This window comes from Xiphophorus couchianus, chromosome 5 (assembly GCF_001444195.1).
Source record: "Xiphophorus couchianus chromosome 5, X_couchianus-1.0, whole genome shotgun sequence".
Lineage (NCBI taxonomy): Eukaryota > Metazoa > Chordata > Actinopteri > Cyprinodontiformes > Poeciliidae > Xiphophorus > Xiphophorus couchianus.
Genome location: NC_040232.1, coordinates 34,721,006 through 34,742,677, shown reverse-complemented (window position 1 = coordinate 34,742,677; position 21,672 = coordinate 34,721,006). Strand labels below are relative to the sequence as shown.

The window sequence follows — 21,672 nt, the reverse complement described above, 5'->3', positions numbered from 1 at the left end:
CTTCACATCATCGTGGCGAGACAAAAATGAGTGAGAAACATGGCGGCCTAATCACCAAAGAGATCCATCACAGCCTCATGAAACGGCTGTTGACTCAGCTGTGCTGTGTGAGGTATAAGCCATGGAGACCACCTCAAACACACCTTGGTCAGGGGGCGCAAGTACTTAACCACTCTAAAACAACACCGAAGTGTGAATCGTTCTGTAGTTTATCCACACAAGCCCCATCAAGGGCATTGGCTCTTTGTACGGGCAAACCCTAATTACAGCCTGGACAGTCATGAAAAAGCTTCCGTTCTGACATCAAATGCAAAGTCATTGAAGTACAAAGGCTTTCCTTTTTTTTTCCCCCCTTTGTTTTTGATGGCAGAAGGTGCGTAGAACCGAGGAGGAAACGGCGAACAGATAACACGACTTGCAAGGGAGTTGGCAGAGGAACGGATTTGCAGCAGACAATTGCGAAGACAAAAATGGCACCGGGGAGACAGACGAGCATGAACAAAAAATGGAAACATGATAAGAATGATGGATGTTGGACGAGAGCTCCACTTGCGTATCAGTGAGTGTGTAAATAGCTGTCGGTTCGGTGGACAGGATAAAACAGCGTTGGAACAATGGCGCAGACAAGGTGATTCACAAACTTTATGAGCGGTTTTCACATCATCCTGGTTCAGTTAGAGACCGCACACTTGTGTGTGTTGGACGGACTTTTCTGAAATGGTTTTCCTCTCTTTGTTGCGTAGAAGCAACAATGGTTTATCCGGCACCACATTGGGAGGGGGGAACCAGTTATCCCAATGCAGTCCGGAAAACTCAGAAAAAGTAGAAAGTCTGAGTTAAGTATTTTAGGTCTGGATGGATATGAAGAAAGAAAAATATTTATATTTCCAGACACTTGTATCTTTCCTATCCTCTAAATCTGGGATGTCAAACTCCAGTCCTCGAGGGCCGCTGGCCTGCAACTTTTAGATGTGCCTCTGCTGCACCACCTGAACAGAATAATTAGGTCATTAAGGCTCTGGAGAACTGATCTACACAAGGAGGAGGTAATTAAGCCGTTTCATTCCAGCGTTTTCTACCTGTGGCACATCTAAAAACTGCAGGACAGCGGCCCTCGAGGACTGGAGTTTGAGACCTGTGCTCTAAATTAACCCATCCATCCGGCTATCAATGTGTCAATACATCAGTCTATCCATCCACGTATCTCTTATTTCCACTAATTACTCCGCCCGTGTTTCATCAAAACGTCACCTGTAGAACTGAAATCTCTTAATCAAAACTTAAAGTACATAATGTAAGATAAAAATGTCTCAAAAAACATTTTATTATGCCCCAATTTCCTTTAGTTTTCAGCCAGACCTTGGTGGGTTTACTCAAATGTTTTGGGTAATTTTCATTCTACAGGATCTAGTTCTGCTTGAGCTTAGTTTTTTATCATCTTTCTTTCTTTCTTTCTCTCGGTCTGAAATTGTCCCTAAGAGCTGTCTTCTGGACCAAAGACTTTATGGTAGAGTCAGTAACGGTGACATGGTTGGGATTCCCTGAACTACTACCTTTCCAGCTCTGTGCTTCTCAGCTGGAATGCTGTACTTTTTCTCAGACAGCAAATATTTCCTCTTTACAGATCTCCTATGAAAGTTAAACTTCTAGTCTCTTTTTTATTGTACTGCAGTGGTACGTTTACATCCACGTTTCCAGAAGCTGCCAGGGCTTAGGTACATTACAGGGTTTGTGAAGACCTCCTGTACCCAACACCTGGACGTGTTGGTCATATAGCTCTGATTTATCGCAGTACGAGGGTTGAAAAGTCTTTGCAGCTGTTGCTATCCTCGTAAGCGTTTGATTGTTTTTTTGGGGTTTTTTTGGTAGTGCCTTAACGTTGAAGTGCTTTCACTTAAAAATAAAGGCTGCTTCTGAAAAGTTTGTTACATATCAAGACACATCGACACTCAAACTGCATGACTGTAACAGAACAGTATTCAATATAACTGAATCACAATGTATGGTTAGGAAAACTTCAGAAAACACAGAAAACAGAAGCCTTAAATATCAAATGGCAACACACACACACGTTCTGGTTCAACAGTGATGTGATTGGTGCATCTTTATCAATAGTCATTGTGTTCAGTTCCATTGTTGACTTTCTTAGATTGAAAATGTCTTCATCTTTTGAATCACACCTTGCGCCTTGTGTGGTGTCTGTCCACTGGTTCATCGGCCACTGGAGCGTTTTGTTCGAGTCTGTGTTTGTCGTCTTATCCAGGAGTTGTCGTCCGCCAGTATCTTCTCTTCTTTGACAAAAACTGTTTGGTGTTGACCTTTGGTACATTAAATATGGCTAGCACATAATCTGGGTCTTCAGGATCATCTGATTTTGAACCTGAACAATACATTAGAACAGGGATGCTCACACCTTTTTGAGCATGCAAGCCACTTATGAAATGGCAAAGTCAAGTTAAATTATTTCTAATTATATTGAGAATTCTTTCATTCCGTATGAAAGTGAAAGGTTTTATGCTCTTACATGGTCCCCCCCATCATTTTTATTCCATTTCTTAAGCTTAAGAGAAAAACCAAGGGCTAAAAATTGGAGCTAACTTGCTCCAATTTTGCAAAGCAAAATTGCTTGTACATGCAGTGTGTCGAAAAGTCCCTTCTTCTTCTTCTTTGTTATAAAGATGGTTAGTAAACAACTAAAGAAAATATTACCGCCACCAACTGTCTATTTTTTTTTTTCAAATGTCATGCGATCTGACGTGTTGAGCACTCCATACCAGCTGGTGGCACCATTTTTGTTGTTTGCCAACCGCCAATACACACTGAAGAAGAAGAAGCCGTGTTGCTTAACAATGCACAAGTAGTAAAGAATCTCCTTCCTGCATAACAGGACATACGCTTACAAAAAAAATTAAATATTTGTTAGTAAATTTAATTTGAATCTTGGAGCGACTGTGTTTTTAGGCTTCAGATAAAACCTAATAAAAATACCCAAGTGATGTTCAACCCTACTAAAAGTGCCACTTGCATAAATAAAATCTAGATTTTTTCATTATGATGAAGCAGGAAAATTTAAAGATGGGTTAAAGGACTGGGGTATTGGTTGTCTCTGGGTATTTAAAGTACCTATTCAGGTGTGGTGTCAGGAATGCTATCTTTCGTTGATAAGAGTTTATTCTTGTGCGTGTTTGTGTTTGTCTAGGACCAAATCATTTGCCGTGTTCCTGTTTGTCTGAAGCATAAACAGACGGTTCCTGTGTAGGTGAGGACGCAGAATCATTTCAGTGGGTATGTGTGAGTTTATTTGGGGAAAAGGGCTGTGTGTTTATGGTGAATGTCCACGTGCGTGTGGTTCTTCCACATAATATCCGCTTCTAGCTTTTGTACTCCAACAGCAGATTTGTCTCTGTTTTTATTTCTTATTTTTTCAGATGTGGATGTTTGAAAAATCAGAGAAGGGCGATGGCCGCCTGTCTCACAGCAAAAAAGTTTCCTTCTACAATCAAGCGACTTATTGTCTAGTAATGATTTTAAATAAACTTTTTCATTTAAACGTTGTAGATAAATCCTATAAACGCTTGGTTTTCTGAAAAAGGTGCAGGTTTTATTGAATTTGTTTAACACCCACACGTACTGTTACTGAAATAAAAAGGAAATATTGCAACCAGAAAGTTGAGTTTACACTTTAAAGAGACTTAATATTCTGAGCTGTTGGATGTGAAAAGGAGACAATGCAGTTACTTTGAAATGGAAATGTAATTTTTTTTTTCCACTGTGGTTGTGGTGAGTCGGTATCTTACTAAAACTAAAGTCGTCTTTGTTTGACGGATCAGCAGTCAAGCTAACTGCTACTCAGACCAGGGCTTGTTTAGGAGCTGATTTTTCAAATGTAAAACCTGCTTAACAGGAAAATGCCCCTTTAAACATTGAATGCTAATTACATTCATAACTCAGCTATACAGTGGTGATGACAAAAAATGGATCAACAGCCAGTATCCTGCTTTTTCCTTTGTAAATGCATTTTTTGTCTCCAACATCTATGACATAAATATGCATTATCGTTATTTTCACTTTCTTCCACTTTGAAAGAAGATCAGATTTCAAACGTTGGGCGCCAAACCAAAGTTTTACAGCTTTCCTGCTGTCCACTCACTGTGCACCTTTTCTTGCAGAAGCGGACTGACACGTTGTAGAAAACATATTTTCCTCTCGAGTAGCTTTTTACATCTCACCAATTCACGTGACTTGATTTTAAACCACCTGCCTGTTACTGAAAATAGTCGTCATTAAAGTCCTCCTCCCTCAGCGACACGCCCAGAGCAGTGTTGAGGCCAACCAGTCATGAATTTCTATTTAAACACCAGAACTATTTTGCGATGCCCACATTTTTGTATGCAAAGCAGTTAACACAGACATACGAATTCATGCAAGGAACAACAAACACCGCCTAATAGTGACCCTGAGATGCACACACTCTGTATGCTCACACCAACATCACAAGCCAAGTTCTTGACAAGCGACTCCAAGCAGTCTCTGCCTCCTCCACAGCTTCATAATTGACCTTCTGTGTGTGTCTGGCCATCTGTGTGACTCTAGCCGCCCTGTTTGAACATTTCCATCAACCCATCTCTGCTCATTTCGTTTGTCCTCCGTTTCTCCTCCGCTCCCTTTGCCCGTCCAATCACACGCTGCAGCCTTAAATAACGAACACTGTTTGTGACTGCTTCCTCATCTGGGGTCTCATCTCTAACGGAAGATTTGTTGCCGCAGGACGCCAGCGTATCGGCCCGTGTTTTTGATGCACATCGGTTTATGCGCCGTCGGCGATGCGGTTACTACTGGGCATTCTTTTCATTTTCTCTGGATTCAAAGTGGATCAAAATGTCAAGCGAAAGTTTGAAATCTTAATATTCTGCAATAATGGAAGATGGGCTTAAGATACCAGATGGAAATAAGTTTGTTCATTGAAGTTTGCTCATTGTTTATAATTGCTTATCTCTGCAGTGGGTTGGTGCCTAACGCCAGTGGTCCTTTGGTTTGAGGAGGGGTTCACGCTGGCAGGTCAGCAGTTCATCATAAGGCAACTGCTGATGTAGTTGTCCGTTGACAACTATGTTGCCATAACTATGTGGTCCGTTGACCACATAGTTATGCAAATTGTAATTATGAAAATAAATTTGCTTAATCTCAACATGACAGTCTTGGGAAAAAACACACGGTTTTCGATAATGGACAAATTGGTTTGTCGGCCGTATCAAAATTATTGTATTTCGCAAAACTGAAGGATGTTACTACTGGCAAAAACGACAGACGACGACAGGAAGTGGTAGGATGATGGCGCGGCATGATTTTTAACTAATTATCTTATTCACATGTAATTTTAATTGCGTTTCTTATATATTTACAAGATCTTGTGCACATTTGTAATGGAAACGCAGCTGGTGAGACGCACTCGTACCTGAGAAGACAAACCTAGCCGTCATGTTTCTGGACTAAAGCCCGATCACGGTGCCCTGAGGGAACCCATGAACAGGGATGACATGCAAATTCCACGCAGAAATCGTTTTGCTCCAAGACAACAGTGGGCCACTATACTGCCTGTTCAGAAATCAGTGTAAGGTAATTTATGCATCTTGCCTGACCTGCAGGACCCAAGTTGCTGTAATGACGAGAAGGATGCTCTTGATGACGACCCCTGCAGCAGGTTAAGGTCAAGGAGAAGTGCATTGGTCCTGCAGCATGATCACTGCCCCACATGTGTGGCAGAAGCAGAGCAGCAGCGCCTCTCTGTGGCAGCAAGGGCAAACTCAGTCTGAGACAGAAATATGAGAACATCATTTTTAACATATATAGAGACAGATCTTTAATTCTTTTGTTTTCAAATGGAAAAAAAAAACAGTTTGACATTTCACTTCCCTGGCTTTCCTCGTGTCTATGACACTTTTTTTTTGATACCTTGGAGTTTGATTTCAACTTTTTATCATCAGCCATTTTGAAAATAACAGATCAACTTAGCTCTGAACACTCGCACATGTTCTCTGCATGTATAATTTTAATGTGTTTATGTCAGTTTGAGCAACCAAAAGCACGAATCTCTAATGTGTAAACAGCGCCTCCTTGTGTTCTTCTACGAAAACACAAAGACATTCCAACAGCAACTAGCAGCATGGTTGAAGAAAATGTTATTGCCCAAAAATAAACTAAATAAGAGCATTTAAAAAAAATGCAAAAAAGAATTAAATATTGTTCTATTATCAAACAGTGATCACAAAATACAAGTTACTAAAGTAAATGTAGGTTTACACAAAGTCCAAAATTAAACAGTAATACATTGAAGTTAACAGTTACAGAAGTAAACGTATCCCAGCTTTTAAAGCAGAAGAAATAAAGTCAATATTACAAGCATGTAATATTCAACATTTAACAAAGTTTTCCACTTCTAAAAATGTTAAATTACAATTTTTTGCATGTTGCTTCATGTTTTTCAATAAATAATTTATAGATTCATTTACAGATTCAACACAAAAAGCAGGCAAACAAAAGAAACAAGAATACAAATTCTGACACTACAACATGGCTCCTCTCTAACAACGTTTTACCAGCATTTCACTGAGCAGTAGCTCCAATGATCCCTCCCAGATCCACCAGGTGTTTGCTGATTACTGCTGGCTAGTCTGAAGGAGCTGAGTGGGGGAGTCGCAAGGTGAGGGCAGCTCTGAGGAGGAGCTTAGTCCTCGAAGGCGGGGCTAGGTCCACCCGGGCGTTTTGCACAGCTGAATGGTTTCCACGGGAGATTAAAGGATTTCTCAATAATCATGCATGAAAGAAGTTACACTCCAGGTATGTTTTTAACATAACATATTTTACATTATCATAACATAATGTAAAGCTAAAAAAAAAAGAAGTCAATTTTACATAATACTGCCCCTTTAAATATTTCAAGCTCAGTCAGAGCAACTCTAGTTATAAATTTTAAATCTTGACACATTCTCAACTGGATACAGGTCTGAACTTTGACTAAAACCATTTTGCCGTATCACTTAGGCACCGATTGCAGTTTTCTGACATATCACGATTATCGATCTTTAAAAAAGCCTGACCTTCCGATTCGGATTTTCAATTGGAATATCAATTCTTTTCATGTGAAATCTCGTTAAATATAGCAAGAAAGTCATTGATTTGGCAACAGTGGGGTGACTACTGTTAACAGCAAACATGCAAATGTAATCCGACTGGCCGGTCTGTCAGCCAAACCTCTCTAAAGGCAGAGCGGAGGAGGACATCGACCTTTGTGATAAGATCAGCTGCATGTGTAAGTATTGGAGGATCACCCGTCTCCCACAATTGAGGAAATTGGCACAGATGAATCGGCTGGTCGATAAATCGCTGCACCCTTAGTATCGATAGCTCTACGTTGGGGATCGTCTTCCTGACGGAAGGAGAACAAAGAATATTTTAGGGTGAAATTCTCCTGCCACTGGTGGATCACACAAGATGAGTTTACGTTCTCATTTCTCCATTGACAGCAGCGCTAATTGCGACCTCGTCATCCTCTGTAACCTTCCTCAGCTCTCCTGTCTCCGCGCCTCTGGATTCATGTCCCTCCTCTGATTCTGACACTAGAAACTGGCCGAGGACGGACCCAGAGGAGCAAGCGCTTCTAAAGAAGATCTGACCCAATTAACCTATCGCACCGAGCGACTCCATATTTAGCAGTTTGCTGCTCATACCGGTGTGATCCAAGGTATCCTGATCCGTCAGGTGGACCATTTTTAGACGTTGCCATTCTCCTGGTGCAGAGCTGCTGAACTGCCTGTCTTCCCTGTGGCTCTCCCCTTGTTGATTCTTCAAGCAGAGGCGAATTCCCAGGAGCGGCTCCCTGTCAGGGTCCTCACTGTCAGAGACACGGAGCGTACGAAGTTCCTCCGCCGCATCCTGTCGGCGCCTCCGACTAAAGTCTGCGGTGAAACGTCATTTCAGCTCAACGCGTTTTAGATTACCTGCCGAGACTTGGCCTCTGCGACCGCTATAATCTTAATTCAAATCAATAACGCTTCTGAAAATATACTGTAAAAAATACTACTAATAAAACATGAATAAAATGTGAGTTTTCTGGGTTTTTTGGAACGTTTCCCACCTTTCATCAGCAGTTCTTCTCGGTACGTTTCTGCACTCTGACGCAGTGCTGGCCTCAATAACATTCATTACATTCCTTAATTTGACGTATAGCAGCAACTCCCGAGGAAGAGCTGATAATTATATTCCGGGGAGAGGGTGACTGTGCCTCCATGGTGGGTTATGCAGGGTGTGAGATGGAGAGAAATGTCAGGATGTCAGAGTCCCTGAGAGGTCTGACAGACAGAAATATGCAGACATGAAATGATAATGCAGGTAATTTCAGTTTACTGAAAGGTAGATGCACTTTATAAAGCACTCCCAACATTTTAAAATATATCTTTTTACCATAAGAGTGCAAAAAGCCTAAATTGTCTTTTTCCTTTTTAGCATATTGTCACCATCTTGAAATAATGTAATAAGTATTTTTTTTGCCAGAAGTGACTTTTGCAACAAAAAAAAGTACTAGTACTACTACTAATAATAATAAATAAATCACCATCTTGACTTTTTTTTTTAAAAAAATGCTGATTTACAATAAAATGAGAATAAGCCTGTAACTGATTATTAACTTCCATGTATTTTGGACAACAGTCTTAGAAAAACGTCTTAATTTCACATGTTTTAAATTAAATGGAGGCTTATTAGTAAATAGCAATGTGTCATTCAAATGACAGCTGCATTTCCTTGCAGGTAAATTCAAGGATTTCCTTACAAGCAAAAAAAAAACAAAAAAAAAACAAACATTGGCAAACGTTATTAAACTAATGTTTTCTTTCCAATTAGATTGTGGAATTTGTCCCAAAGAAAAACGCTGACTCAGTGTTTTATCTTTTCACGTTCTGGAATTGGCTATGAAATGTGTAAGAATGAGCTCAGTGAAAACAAAAGTGAATTTTACGATTAAAGCTAAGCTCAAAAACTACACACACAAAAAAACCACATTTCCCTGCTTGCTTCATAACGTCAGAGCTTTAGAAATAAATTTTCAAAAATGCAAACAAAAAAAAACCTTCTAAATGTACTGAGCACAAAGTGGTGCACATCTACAGAAGAATATACTGTTTAAAAAAGCACTAAACAAAACTATATTCAAATATTTACACAGCATGTGATTATTTTATCTAATTTTAGCTAAGTAAGAAGCTAAAATTCCTGTGTTAAACAACAGTAGGAATTCAAAAAGTGAAGAAAAAGACACAAAGCTCAATCACAACTTCATGGCTAACTCTGACAGGGTGACGGTGGATATGTGTAAAAGTCCCGGTTTGAAATAAATCTCTTTTTTTTTTTTTTTTTACGATTGAGAAACTGATCAAAGAAGAACTGAAGCTCTTTTCCAGAACATTACAGAGAATCTCGCATTTCCTCTTCTGGTTTCGATGTGGGAGCCGTGGTAAGCTGAACGGATCGTTTCACTGGAAGTGAATGTTCAGGATCGTTTATATAAATATTTCTACCTCGAGTTACGTCACGAGTTTTTAGATCTTAGAAGCAAAGATCTGCCACACCCACACTAACAGATGAAGGAAGTCAATCCCACTGATTTACAGGTCCTCCACTAATATAGATATATATTGAGACGTTTTCTAAAACAATTTACAAAAAACTAGAGAGGCAGGAGAATATTTCATACAACTGGCATCATCAGACACATGGAACAGAAACAACAGAGAACTCATCCAAAATAGCTGCGTTCACACTGACTATATAATTATGCAATTTGATGTTTTGAAAATAAATTAGCTCAATGGAAACACAACGCAAATGCAACTTAGAAATAACTCTTGTTTTTTGATCAAAAGTTTTGGCATTTGAATGAAGTAGGGTTTTTTTTTTTTTTGGCCACACTGAAGTTGGTTTATTTTGCAAAACTGCAATGGGAAAAAATTTTTTTTGCCTCACACGTGTCACCAGATGTTACCACTGGTGCAAAACAAGAAGACGACGACGACAGGAAGTTACCGACATATATTGAATTGGTGTAGCAAAATAAATAAGACATCTGGACATTTTCACTTTCTGCAAAAGGTTTTTGTGTCACACAAGTTTAACACCAAACTTGTTTACTTTAGTACAAGTAAAACGTTTTCTTGTCCTAAAACTGCATGCAAAAACCTTTTAAATAAATACAAGTATACAAAAATGATTTGAAATGAGTTTATTCTGCTAAGTGAAATGTTTGGATCCGTTAGGAATAAACGTACAGCAGCGATCATTAGCTCCCGTACTTCCTTCTGTCTTGTGCCACATTTAAATATTTCTCTCAGGGTTCAGAGCCATAAACTGAGAGGTCAGAGGCCATGCTCACGTGCAGTTCCCATGGAAACTGGTTGACAGGCCTCTGGACCTGCCCCTGCTGACGCCTGCCCTCCTTGATCATCAGCTGGACGTCCTCGTCGTCGAGAAGGCGTATGAGGTCGCCCTCGGGGTCGCGGTAGTTCAGGGCAATGTCGTCCACCTTGAAGACATTCCTGACCGAGAGAGAGAGGGAGAGTCAGTAAGAAATTGGTTTTAATAATCTAGATGGCGCATGTTAAATATTTTCAACCAGTGTGTGCTGTAGAATTGGTTTTGACTGTGTTATGTTTTAGATCTGTTACACTTAACTGCATTTTGACAAAAATAAAAATAAAACATCTCCCAGGACTATTCCTTTATCTAAATTAGGAGGGATTTTAATTCAGTTTTAGGGTGTAACCTCTTAAAAATGTTAATAGATTGTAGCTTTGAAACTACAGACTAATAATCCCTACTGGACCTTTGCTCTAATCTACAACTTATAGTTGTACTGGTGAAAGTAAAAGAAACTTCACTTGGCTTTTAAACCATAACTGCTATGAATCAATCTGAGATTAGAGCCGATTTAGGCGTTTTCACTGTGGACGCCCGTCTGCAGTGGGCAGTCACACGTTTGCTTAGCTGGCTGAACCTGAAGCAGTGACATTCCCACAGGAAGAGCAGGGATAAGAGCCAGGATATATGTAAACAGAATGGTTCTGGATCCCACAGTGAAGATGCACTAAGCTGATGGCTAATGTAAAATAAAACGTTTAGAGAAATTAAAGAAAAGAGAAAAATGTTCTGGGTCAAATAGATGAAACAAACGTTTTACACAGCAATCGTGGCACTGCTTACTGAAACTGGTAATAAAGAGAAGTGAACAGAGTCTAAAGTGATTTAAACCCTGAGAATTAAAGAATAAAAGATTTTTACACAATTAATGTTCACTTTTGCTACATCTTTGGTCTGAAGGAAATGGGCTGCTGCTTTCTTTTGTGTGCATATTTTTAAGTATCGCATCAAAAAAGGTTGATAGAAATGCCAAAAGTCAAAATAACTTCCTTAATCTTCCAAACAAGAATTTTTTTTACTGTGGTCTGAAGTGGTTTTTGGCTTTCTCGAGACAGAGTTCGTGCGCCAGAGGTGAGACGAAAACACATTTGCCAAATAAGTTCTTACGTTTACCTCACATTACTGACCAGCTGTTTCCACCAAACAGTAACATCTTCAACACTAGATGCCAAGACAATTACAACTTAAAATGCATTTCCGGAAACCTCTTCATTTATTCCGAAAAATGAAAAGTATGCGGTCCATGGACAAAGTCAAGATCTGATGAAATGACGCTTTGGGTTGATGGAAACAAGCCGGATCTGCTTTTTTCTTTCTTTCTCTTTGGTGACATTTTAAAAGTCAGCTCATGATTTGCATGGCAGTTGAATGGAAACTTAGATGGTACCTTAATAAAATTGGCTGGATAGCGTTTCACTAGTAGACATTATGTCTATGTGTGACTGAATTGAAATGTTTGGTTTGGTAAAGAGCCTTGTGAATTGGCATTATATAAATAAATTGAACTGAATAATACATTGCATTTGACAGGACTTTCATAGTTCTGTTGCCTAGTGACCCACCGTGGATTCATTGCGTCAAAAGTTACAACTAGAATAAGGCTTTTAATCAATTAAAATTGCTGACTAATTTACACTAACCCCCCCGCCCCCCCACCACTCAATCACAGCTTCTTCCCTTTTCAGTTAAGTATAATATTTTCTATTCTCCTAAATCCCATTTACTCATTTCATCCAGCATCACAGCCTCACTCTGTAATCTGCCTCTCTCCCTCTTGTTATTGGCGCCGAGCCGTATTAAAACTCAAGAGCAGAGTCTCATCCGTCCGACTCTGGGGCACAATAGCCCCAAACACGGAGAAACAATAATGAGCAGATAAGCAGAGGAAATGAGCTGATTATGAATAGAGGAGGGGGGGGTTCAATTGTCGTAGCACTCACCTATCTAAATGAGCAAATAACGAGAGATGGAGGGAGAGGATGGATGAAAGGAAAAGGGGCAAAGAAGAACACAGTGTCACGCAGTCAGTGAAGCGGTGGAGGAGGAAACGAGAGCGGCCCCAAAGGAATTTATTTTGATTAATTCTGATGATTGGAAAGTGGTAAGTATTGCAGCACATAACGAGGTCTGCTCTCCCTCAGGGAAGGCAGGTCAATGAACAGCCGCCTTAAGATATAGAACATCATCGCGCGATAAAGGTTGAGATGGAGAACCAACTCGGATCAGCAAAACTAAGAAATAAAAACCAGCGCCTTGACAAGGTATTCACACTCACTTTAGTTTTGTTTTTCATTTTTATGACATTACAAACAAACTGGAATGCCTTTGATTGGGATGTGAATGAGTAACAAGATGTGCTCATTGATAACAGTGCATCTGCAGGTTTCAGCAAGTCGATTTCAAGACCTTTTTAATGCCACCTTGAATAATATTTACAACAAAAAAACCCCTAAGAATACAGGATGGTTCAGGGATTATCAATCTTGTCAAAAACTGTGAAACTTCTGGGTCTGTTTGCAGCTCTTGGCTGCAGCTTTGTGCGTCAAACACTGCCTGCCTCAAGTTTAAAAGGGAAAGAGTTTTTTTTGCTCTTAGTCTCATTTTGGTTGGCAGCAGAAGTGAGCTAGTTGCGAAGATTAATGTCGTCCATCCAACTGGCGATACATTTGCCCTTACCCATGATAGAAGCAAACACTTAGCTAGCTACTAAGGGTGCATTGGTAGCTAGTTAGCGTTAGCCTCCACCACATCGAGTCACAGAACGCGACAAAGATTTCTGCGCATGACTCAGACTTTTGGGTGACCGAGAAGTCCTGCAAGAAAAACACTGCTTATGCGAGAATGTCCGTTAAATAGTTCTGCCACAGCAAAATTTAAGACTTGTGATTAATGTATTTAAGGCCAATGTGACATTTTTTAAGACATAAAAGAAAGTTTAAGAACTTGATTTGACACACACAAATTTAAAACTGCCTAAGTCTTTTAAAGGATGCGACAACACCCTCTACAAAGTGGGAAAAAAAGGACTTGGAAAATGAGTTGGCATTCAGCCCCCACTTTCTTCAGAAAAACTGCATTTATCCTGAGATTAACACGCACACAAGATTTTTGTAAAGAACTGGCTGCACTGACAAAAAAGTTCAAAAGGTTTTCGCTCTTTTTGCGAGGCGTATAGAAGTGAAATTATTTACCCAGCTGAATGAACACTAGAGACGAAGACTGGATGAATTAGATCAGCTGTCAATCTGCAAATTTAATAAATACGTGTGGATGATCTCAGTTTTAATAACAGCAGAAAACAGATTCTGTGTCTCTCATTTGCAGTAGGAGGCAGATGACACCCGACTCCTTCACACATGGAAAAATATCCATAGCATATCCCCAATCGTCACCCCGTTGTTCTACCAAATAAGCCATTATCACATATCTAAAAGGTGTGAAGATGCACATGATACCTTTACCTCTGCACAGCTTATGAAACATATATGAGTGACACCTGTATTTGTGCTTCCTCACATACGTAGATGCCAATGCAACAAGCTCTTACAGACATCAAATTCTCAGTTTTACCCACTAAAACGTTGAACCGACACAACGAAAGCAGAAGCAGCACAGCGCTCACCTCATGCGGGACACCAGCTCGTTGTACGTTGGCTGGATAGTGAGCGCCTCTTGTACACACACGTCTCTGTATGAATGGACAAAGATGGCCAAAAATTAGACAGCAAAGATTAACAGTTAAAGGAGAAACAGTTAAATTCCACAGTGAGGACAATGTTGTTGTTTTTTTTTTGTCTTATTTCAGTAGATTTTAAGTGGTGCAAAACAAAGTCTGTCAACCTCAGACAGTATACAGTTGCCCTGTTGAGAACAGGGAGTCACCTTTGTTCTGACCATCTGCACCTGCAGGTTGTCTGCAGTAGCAGTACTGTTTAGAAATACAGCAGAAGCCATATATTTACATGCATAATTTACATTTACAGACAGGTTGCACCATGACGTCCAGCCCCCATCTCTCTGATGGGGGCTGGACGTCCCAAAAAAAACCTGCTCACCAACAATCACTACCGTTGGTTTTAGCTGTCAAGTTGTCAACGTAACACGCTGAATGTTAAATGTGCAAGTGATGTACAGTATAAGACAAAAAGGGACACAGTGCTTTAGATAGCAGGGTTCAGGGTCATCACATTTCACAGGTCAGGAAAAAGCTTGAAGGAAAAATAGCAAGTGAGAGGGATGTAGCTCAGTCATGCTAGCTTGACTTTGACAACCTTAGCATGTAGACATGCTGTGTAATTTGTTGTGTTTCGGTTAAGTTACACTGACTGACTCTGACTGATCATCCATGGAGCAGATGTTTAGCTAATCAACCACCACCACTTATTAATTATCACAAAATAAACATGGAGCCTGAAAACATATGACTGTAACAGACTGGATGTTCTGTTCTTTGAGTGGGAAACGTTTACGTGGTTTTGGTGTTGAATCCCGATAAACTGGAACATAATCTCTGACTTGTCATATAGTGGAGCTGTTGTAAGTCAGTTGCTACGGTAACGGCTCTGTGTGTAGCACAGACGAAACAGTGAGCGAGAAAAAAAGAACAAGAGTGGTTCTGAGTTGTTCTTTAATGATTCTTCTGTAATATTTTTCCCTTTGCTGTGGCGCACAGCACTATTAATACCTACATCTCCAGGTTTCATTTAGTAACCAGAATTTTTCTACCACAGCAACGGTACCATGGACGGCATGTAAAAAAAAAAACAGCGTGTTGCACATGTGTAAAATTTCCTTACAATAACATGCAACATGTCTATGCTAATCCTGTCTGGAGGAATGGGACAGAAATCTAGCAAACTGTTGGAAGGAACTTGTGAAAGGACTTAATTATACTAAGGAAATGGATGTAAACGTCTGAATTCAAAGAATAATAATTTAAAAAAATCTTCTCTGGTATTTTCGAAACAGAAATGTTGGAAAATCTAAAGGACCTAAAACATGAAATGTTTAGTCTGATTAAATGTCAGGAAGTGAGAAAAGAAGAATGTGTCTTTCTTTTACAATAAATGTGAATATCCAGCATTCAATGTTATACAGAGAGCAAGATCAAACCGACCTGGTTTCCACTCCGGATGGGGTGAGCAGGAAACAGCGAAGGCAGCTGTAAGTGTGGCCCCCGCCTTCACCCTCAGAGTCACTTTCTGGGAGGGGCTTAATAATCTTCACAAAGGATTCTGGGAAAATACCTGTTTGATTGTTCGCCGTCCCCTGAAGGAAATAAGAGGAGACAGAAACACGGATGTGATGAGGAGAGTCTCAGAGGGCGGAGGTAATTCAAAGAGAGAAACGAGGGGGAAAAAACCCAAACAGAGCCGGAGAGGCTTGGTGGAATAATTAGGCAGCTCATAACGAGCTGCTCATGTGAGAGGCACTCGGCGCGGTCATAAAGCTCCGTTAGCACGCCCGTGATATCTGAGCATGTTAGTCTGGAAAAATTAAAACCATGTGTAAAAGGTGCAAACTTTTACAATAGAACTGTGATTGGACAACACAAAGAGGACAAATCAGATACATATTCAGGATTTGTACCAAGTGAATGCTGCCTGTCTGTACAAAGAAAAAAGAAATCAGTAAGTTTTAACTCTAGAGTTGTTTTGGAACCGTGGCTTTGTTAGGGTTGGTCCACGCCAAGAAGGGAAACGAACCAATTTTAATTCCAAACTTTAAGTGGTCTGGATCTATGTTTCCCCAGGTTTTCTTAATGTCTTAAAATCAAATTTTTAGATTTTTAAAAAAACTAATTTTCAGTCAAACATGTCCGCTCAGTGAACTGTTTTTCTTTTTTGTTATTTTTATTCAACAAACCCAGCCTATAAATGAGTCGGTCGTTAGAAAAGCCTGGATGTTTAGGCGCACTTTCTTGTCTCAAAGAAATACGTTTCCTTCATTTATTTTATTGAAAAGCTTTTTTTAAATTATTTTTTAATGGAAGCTTTTTTAGTTTCTGTTACAAATTTATGCAGAACTTTGTCAGCATTCTGCTAATGTAGAAAAAAAAATAAACAATCTCGCAATTGTGGCGTTTCCATTAAATAAGAAACACAATTAAAGGTAGCACTGCTTGAGACACAGAAAATAGAAAAGCAAATTCAGCATTTAGAGACACAAATCAGTGTTTTAGGTCTTTAATTTCATAAACACAGGAGATTTATTTACTGCATACACAATGTAGCTGGTTTCTTAGACCTAACACTGTTTGTTTTTTCTTTCACTTGTCCTGATGGCTCTTTTTCTTTAAGAATAGAGTAATATAACATCATAATCAGACGCAAACAGATGGATAGAAAATGTGTATCCAGAAACAGCTTGAAGAAAAACTGATCTGAACCCTGCTGAAAGATTACATCAAAGTTTTTCTCCTTGAAAGAAACATGAAGAAATTCGGACTGGTTCAACACTTTTACGGAACATTGTGTTACGTTTGTTGGCGAGAACGAACAGATCAAGGTTTTTATGTTCTGCTCTTTTGTTTCCGAACTCCCGTTCAGGTTAAGTGCCTTTTCCTCCTCCATGTTTACTCTCACTCCATCACATCAGCTTCCACCTTCTGTTTCTTTCTCCCACTCACTTTCAACTCTTGTTTCTTAACTTTACATTTTTTTATACATATTATGTTGCCTGACTTTCTTTTTTTATTATTTTAAGACTGACCAGAATTTATTCCAATTATATTGCTTGCCAAGGTCCGTATTTCAGAGTGGAGCTGCTAATTAAAATGTGTAATTTTGGATGGCAGTCTTAGCTTCTAATCAGACCTTTTATTATTATAATCATTATCATTTCTCATTTAATTAATATCTATTTTCTGTCTTCTCTTTTCACTGTTATTCATTCTAACATCTCTTTGCTCCTCCTGGATAAGAATCAAACAGACACTTTTGTGTTTTCTGTACATCCATGTAAATCTAAATAAAATCAGATTTATTTCCACAAAGAGGAAAACCATAATCATTGCTAAAGAGGCTCTGCTTGGATACATTATTATTATTTTAAGCCACACTTGAACCAGAAATGACATCACAAGTGTCTAGCCTGAGCTAATGTGCAGAAGTTGCTCAGTGGTCCAAAGTCGGCTTTGGAGCTCCACCAGGTGTTTGCTAATTGCTGCTGGCTAGTCTGAAGGAGCTGCTCTGTGAGGCAGAAGAATGGAAGCTGCAGCTCTGAAGAGGAGCTTCGTCCTTGAAGGCGGGGCTAGGTCCAACCAGGTGTTTTACATAGCTACATGGATGATATGAGAGATCCAACCATTTAGCTCTGCTTTGATTCTTTGCATGAAAGAATCAAAGCAGAACTCATGTTTACATTAGAACATGATGTAAAGCTCCAAAAAGTTTGTTTTACATGATCCTGCTCCCCTAAATCAAAAATCACGTTCTTCAACAATTACAATAAACTTCCTCTTGCAGACATTTATCAAAACATACGACTTGTCCTCTTTTCAAAAGATTATATCACATTACATGAGTTTCAGTGAGTTGGCTCCTTAGACTCTGAAGGCTCTGTTAGGTTGTTAGGTTTTCTCCATTATGTGTTTTATTACTTGGACAGAAGTTCTGATTGTTTCCATCTTTCCACATTTAGTTTCTTTCTCTTACATAAAGTATGGATTTTGTTTGGAGTGCATCGCTTGTTGTAATGTGAACAAATTGTGAGGTTTTCAGAGATGGTCATTTTACTTTATAGCCTAACTCAGCTTTAAACTTTACCAGCGTTGTTCCTCGATCTTCATGACGCGGTTAGCTCTTTCCTTTCCTCCTACGTGAGTAACTCGAAGTTGGACTTGGTTGACCTTTTATTTCGGCGTGTCAGATCAAAATGGATAGTATGCTCTTTTTGCGCTTTTTCGATTTTTAAAATGTTTTATAACAGCAAAGCTACCAGCTGATAGCTTCAGTTTTTTTTTTATCCTTCTCTGTTCCTTTCCATCCTCCTCCTCTTCTCCTCCAACTCTTTTCGCCTCCCCCACCTCTCACTCGTTCTCTCTCTCCCTCCTCCGCTCTCCGTCTCTCTCTCTCTCTCTTCCCGCTCCCCGTTCTTACCTCCAGCCAGTCGGCATTGACTCGTCGCAGCAGGAAGATCACTTCTCCCCTCTTCAGGTTTAACTCTGCCTTGCCGTTCCCGCGAAAGTCAAACATCGCCTGAGACAAACAAGACGGGGGGGGGGAAATAAAAGAAGATTAAAAAAAGCAAGTGAGTGGGAGAACGAAAAGAGAGGAACAGAGAGAGTCAGAGCGAAGCAGGCGGACTGAGCACCAAGAGTGAGCAATGACGGGTAAGACTTCACACACCTTTTAGTTTCTGGAGAGTTAGGGATGAGTGTTTCGTGTGTAAGTTAATGAAGGATGTAAAACAGGAGGATGAAGATTTTATTCTGCTTAGAAAGTTGAGATTTTTGCCCGAAGAGGGGAAACTGATATACAAATACGATGAAAGTTACAATTTAAAAATGAAGGTACGGTAAAATACGTTGAAAATTCAGAGTTCAACAAATGATTTGAAGACTAGTTCAAATGTGAATTATTCTACCTAAAACTGACAGACAAACAAAAAGCATCAAGATGACATTTTGGTGTCGCCTGGTGATATTTCTAAACTGGCATCCGTTGAGAAATAATCAATGTCCCCAAACAAAAATCCAGTTAGGAAGCTGAGGCCATCAGAGGTACGATCTGTGACTAAACTGCTACATTTTCATGGAATAGATGCAAAAACTGTGACGAGCAGACATGAAAATGCTGGAAAGCAATAAGAGGCATTGTGTAAAGGTGGATGAATTCTTAACCTTTCAGGTTATCATCAGTGTGTGAAATAAAAGCCTGTAAGAGTGAATTTGCATGGAAAGTAGAGCTCACCAGACCCAATTTACGCGTTTTACACACACACAAAAAAAAGCCTTTTAGCCTAAAATCCACTCACACAAACTACTTCATTCACCGTGTAACTTTTTGGCCACAATTTACCTAAAAAATAAACCCTTCTTATGTTCATTTTTGTTTTGAATATCTGCTTGAAAGACTAAGAGGCAAAGAAAATAAAAAAATAAAAATTTGGACAGCAAGCAGCAAAAGTAAAGAGAGAAAAGGCAGAGAGAATTACAACCGTGACCGAAAAAAGAACAAGGAGCGGTAAAAGCAGTGGGAGGGAGGTGCAGAGGAGGTGGAGGAGGATGAAGAGTAGGAGGAAGAGGATAGTGGGTAATAGAAAAAGGAAAAGTTAAGCAGAGGTGCAGCGCTGCAGAGAGTTGATCAATGCTGCTTGTTTTTATGCTGGTTGTTTCCCACAGAGAAATGGTGATGGTGCCATTGGTGTAACAACAATGTTTCTGGAATAAAAAAGGAAAAAGGTTATTTTTGCCATTTGCAATATTATTGTGGCTGAATAGGACAAAAATAGGTCAACAGATTAGATCAATAGAAATTATGATTGTTTAATTGGGAATCAGTTAATCATTTATTTGACTGCGAGTTGCTTTTTACGTGTTGCAAAAGTGACATTTTGTAAGTAAGTTTCAGTGGGAAACTAACCTAACTTTGAGCTTTATGTGAAGTTTGCGTCCACTTTTTACAAGTCCGTTTCACCTAAACATGTTTTGTCTTTATGTTGTTGTTTTTTGTTTTTTTTGGACAGGTATTGTAATTTTGCTAAACTTCCAAACATTTAATACATTTGTTTTCTCCTCTCCAGTTTTACAATCTCAAAAATGTCAAATCAGTTTATGCTAATGCTATTTTATAAAAATTAAGACCTTATTCATATTTGGGTTTGCATTAGAATGTTATCTACAGAGAAGGTGATGGTTTTTAACCAGAAAATTGATTTAAGAGGTGGAGTGTGGCCAATAACCTCCCTGTGCAGTAAGATGTTGACTTGTTTGGTCGCCAACATGTTTCACTCAGGAAGATAATTGGTGTTGCACCATCTCCAGCCCCCAATCCCAGTGTAGACAATCTCCCAATGCAAATGTGACAGAATCATAGAAGTTTATTGGAACAGTGTCCAAAGATGGTGGAAGTCTCTTTTGCTTTAGTTTGATTCCAAACTAAACATAGCTTACGTTTCTTAGCCCAACAGGTCTGTAAACGAGGCTAAGAGAGTTGATCACTGCAGGTAACTTATGCTAGTGTGTAAAACCTTTTAACATAATCTCACTTTAAAAAAATCCCAAACTATTCCTTCAACTAGTTTCCTTCTCTCCAAAAGAAGTCAAAATTTCTTCTAACCTTTTCATGGTTGCTTGTAATACGTCTCTATTACTTTGGAAGATTTGCCAATGTCTTTTGTTTGACATTTGATTATTTCTATTGCAATATCTTCTTAAACATTTGGATCTTTAGACAATTTCTTATCTTATCTGCCGAGGGATAAACTGTTTTATGTTCCTAAAGTAAATATGTGAGAAAATTTGTAGGAAAACACATTTTGACAGACATGAAACTAAATGATTCCCAAAGATCTTAAAACACAAACAACTCTTGTGCATATATTTTCAGGATGTTTTTAATGACAGTTTTAATTTATTATTATTTTTTTTTTTAGTAATTTGAAAACAAATTTGCTGAATGGGAACAACAATAATTTAGAAAGAACTCGTTTTTTGATAAAAAGCTTTGGGGCCAGCAAGAGGTTGTTTTTTTTTGGCCTTATTGAAATTGGCTTATTGTGCAAAATTTCAATGGAAACACTTAATCTGCATCACACACGTCGCATGATCAACAACAGGATTTTGTCACAAAGAAAAAGACTACAGGAAGTGGCGAGAGGATGACGGCGCGGCATGTTTTTTAGGGACTTATCTCGTGAACAAACTTATCCATGTGTGATTTTAATTACGTCTCTTATTTAATGGAACAACAGTGATTGTGAAATTGTGTTCTTTGGGCGTTAGCAGAATATTGACAAAGTTTTGTTCACATTCGTAATGGAAACACAGCAAGTGACACTTTGTCCCTGCCCCCACCGACCGTCATTAGATCTTTTTTTGTGTGTGTGTTGTTCACAGTGAAACAAATCCTGTTCTGACATGGGCTGAAAGGCCACTGGGAAAGGAAGAAGCCATTATTCCGAACACTACATAAAAAGCAGGCTGAAATTTGCAAATGAACTCGAGGACAAAAGTCTTAATGTTTGGAGACATTTGGTCTGATG

General features: G+C 39.2%; 2 protein-coding genes and 1 long non-coding RNA gene across 3 annotated transcripts in view; 2 read left to right on the top strand and 1 right to left on the bottom strand.

Moving 5' to 3' along the window:
• The first annotated feature begins 444 nt into the window (after positions 1 to 444).
• LOC114144356 (uncharacterized) lies at positions 445 to 3,577 on the top strand. Its single transcript, XR_003595475.1, has 3 exons — positions 445 to 628; positions 3,200 to 3,259; positions 3,429 to 3,577. It is a non-coding gene; the product is annotated as an uncharacterized LOC114144356 (long non-coding RNA).
• Positions 3,578 to 10,258: 6,681 nt separating this feature from the next.
• ncf4 (neutrophil cytosolic factor 4) overlaps positions 10,259 to 21,672 on the bottom strand; it is a 32,805-nt gene continuing 21,391 nt past the window's right edge. The window contains exons 7-10 of the mRNA XM_028017264.1: positions 18,567 to 18,665; positions 15,584 to 15,735; positions 14,090 to 14,155; positions 10,259 to 10,586 (exon numbers count right to left, since the gene is read on the bottom strand). Coding sequence (XP_027873065.1) covers positions 10,379 to 10,586; positions 14,090 to 14,155; positions 15,584 to 15,735; positions 18,567 to 18,665 — 525 coding nt within the window. The 3' untranslated portion in view covers positions 10,259 to 10,378. The remainder of the gene's footprint in view (positions 10,587 to 14,089; positions 14,156 to 15,583; positions 15,736 to 18,566; positions 18,666 to 21,672) is intronic.
• LOC114144446 (parvalbumin-7-like) overlaps positions 18,649 to 21,672 on the top strand; it is a 39,014-nt gene continuing 35,990 nt past the window's right edge. Inside the window, exon 1 of the mRNA XM_028017265.1 lies at positions 18,649 to 18,799. Within this exon, the coding sequence (XP_027873066.1) occupies positions 18,793 to 18,799 (7 nt within the window). The 5' untranslated portion in view covers positions 18,649 to 18,792. The remainder of the gene's footprint in view (positions 18,800 to 21,672) is intronic.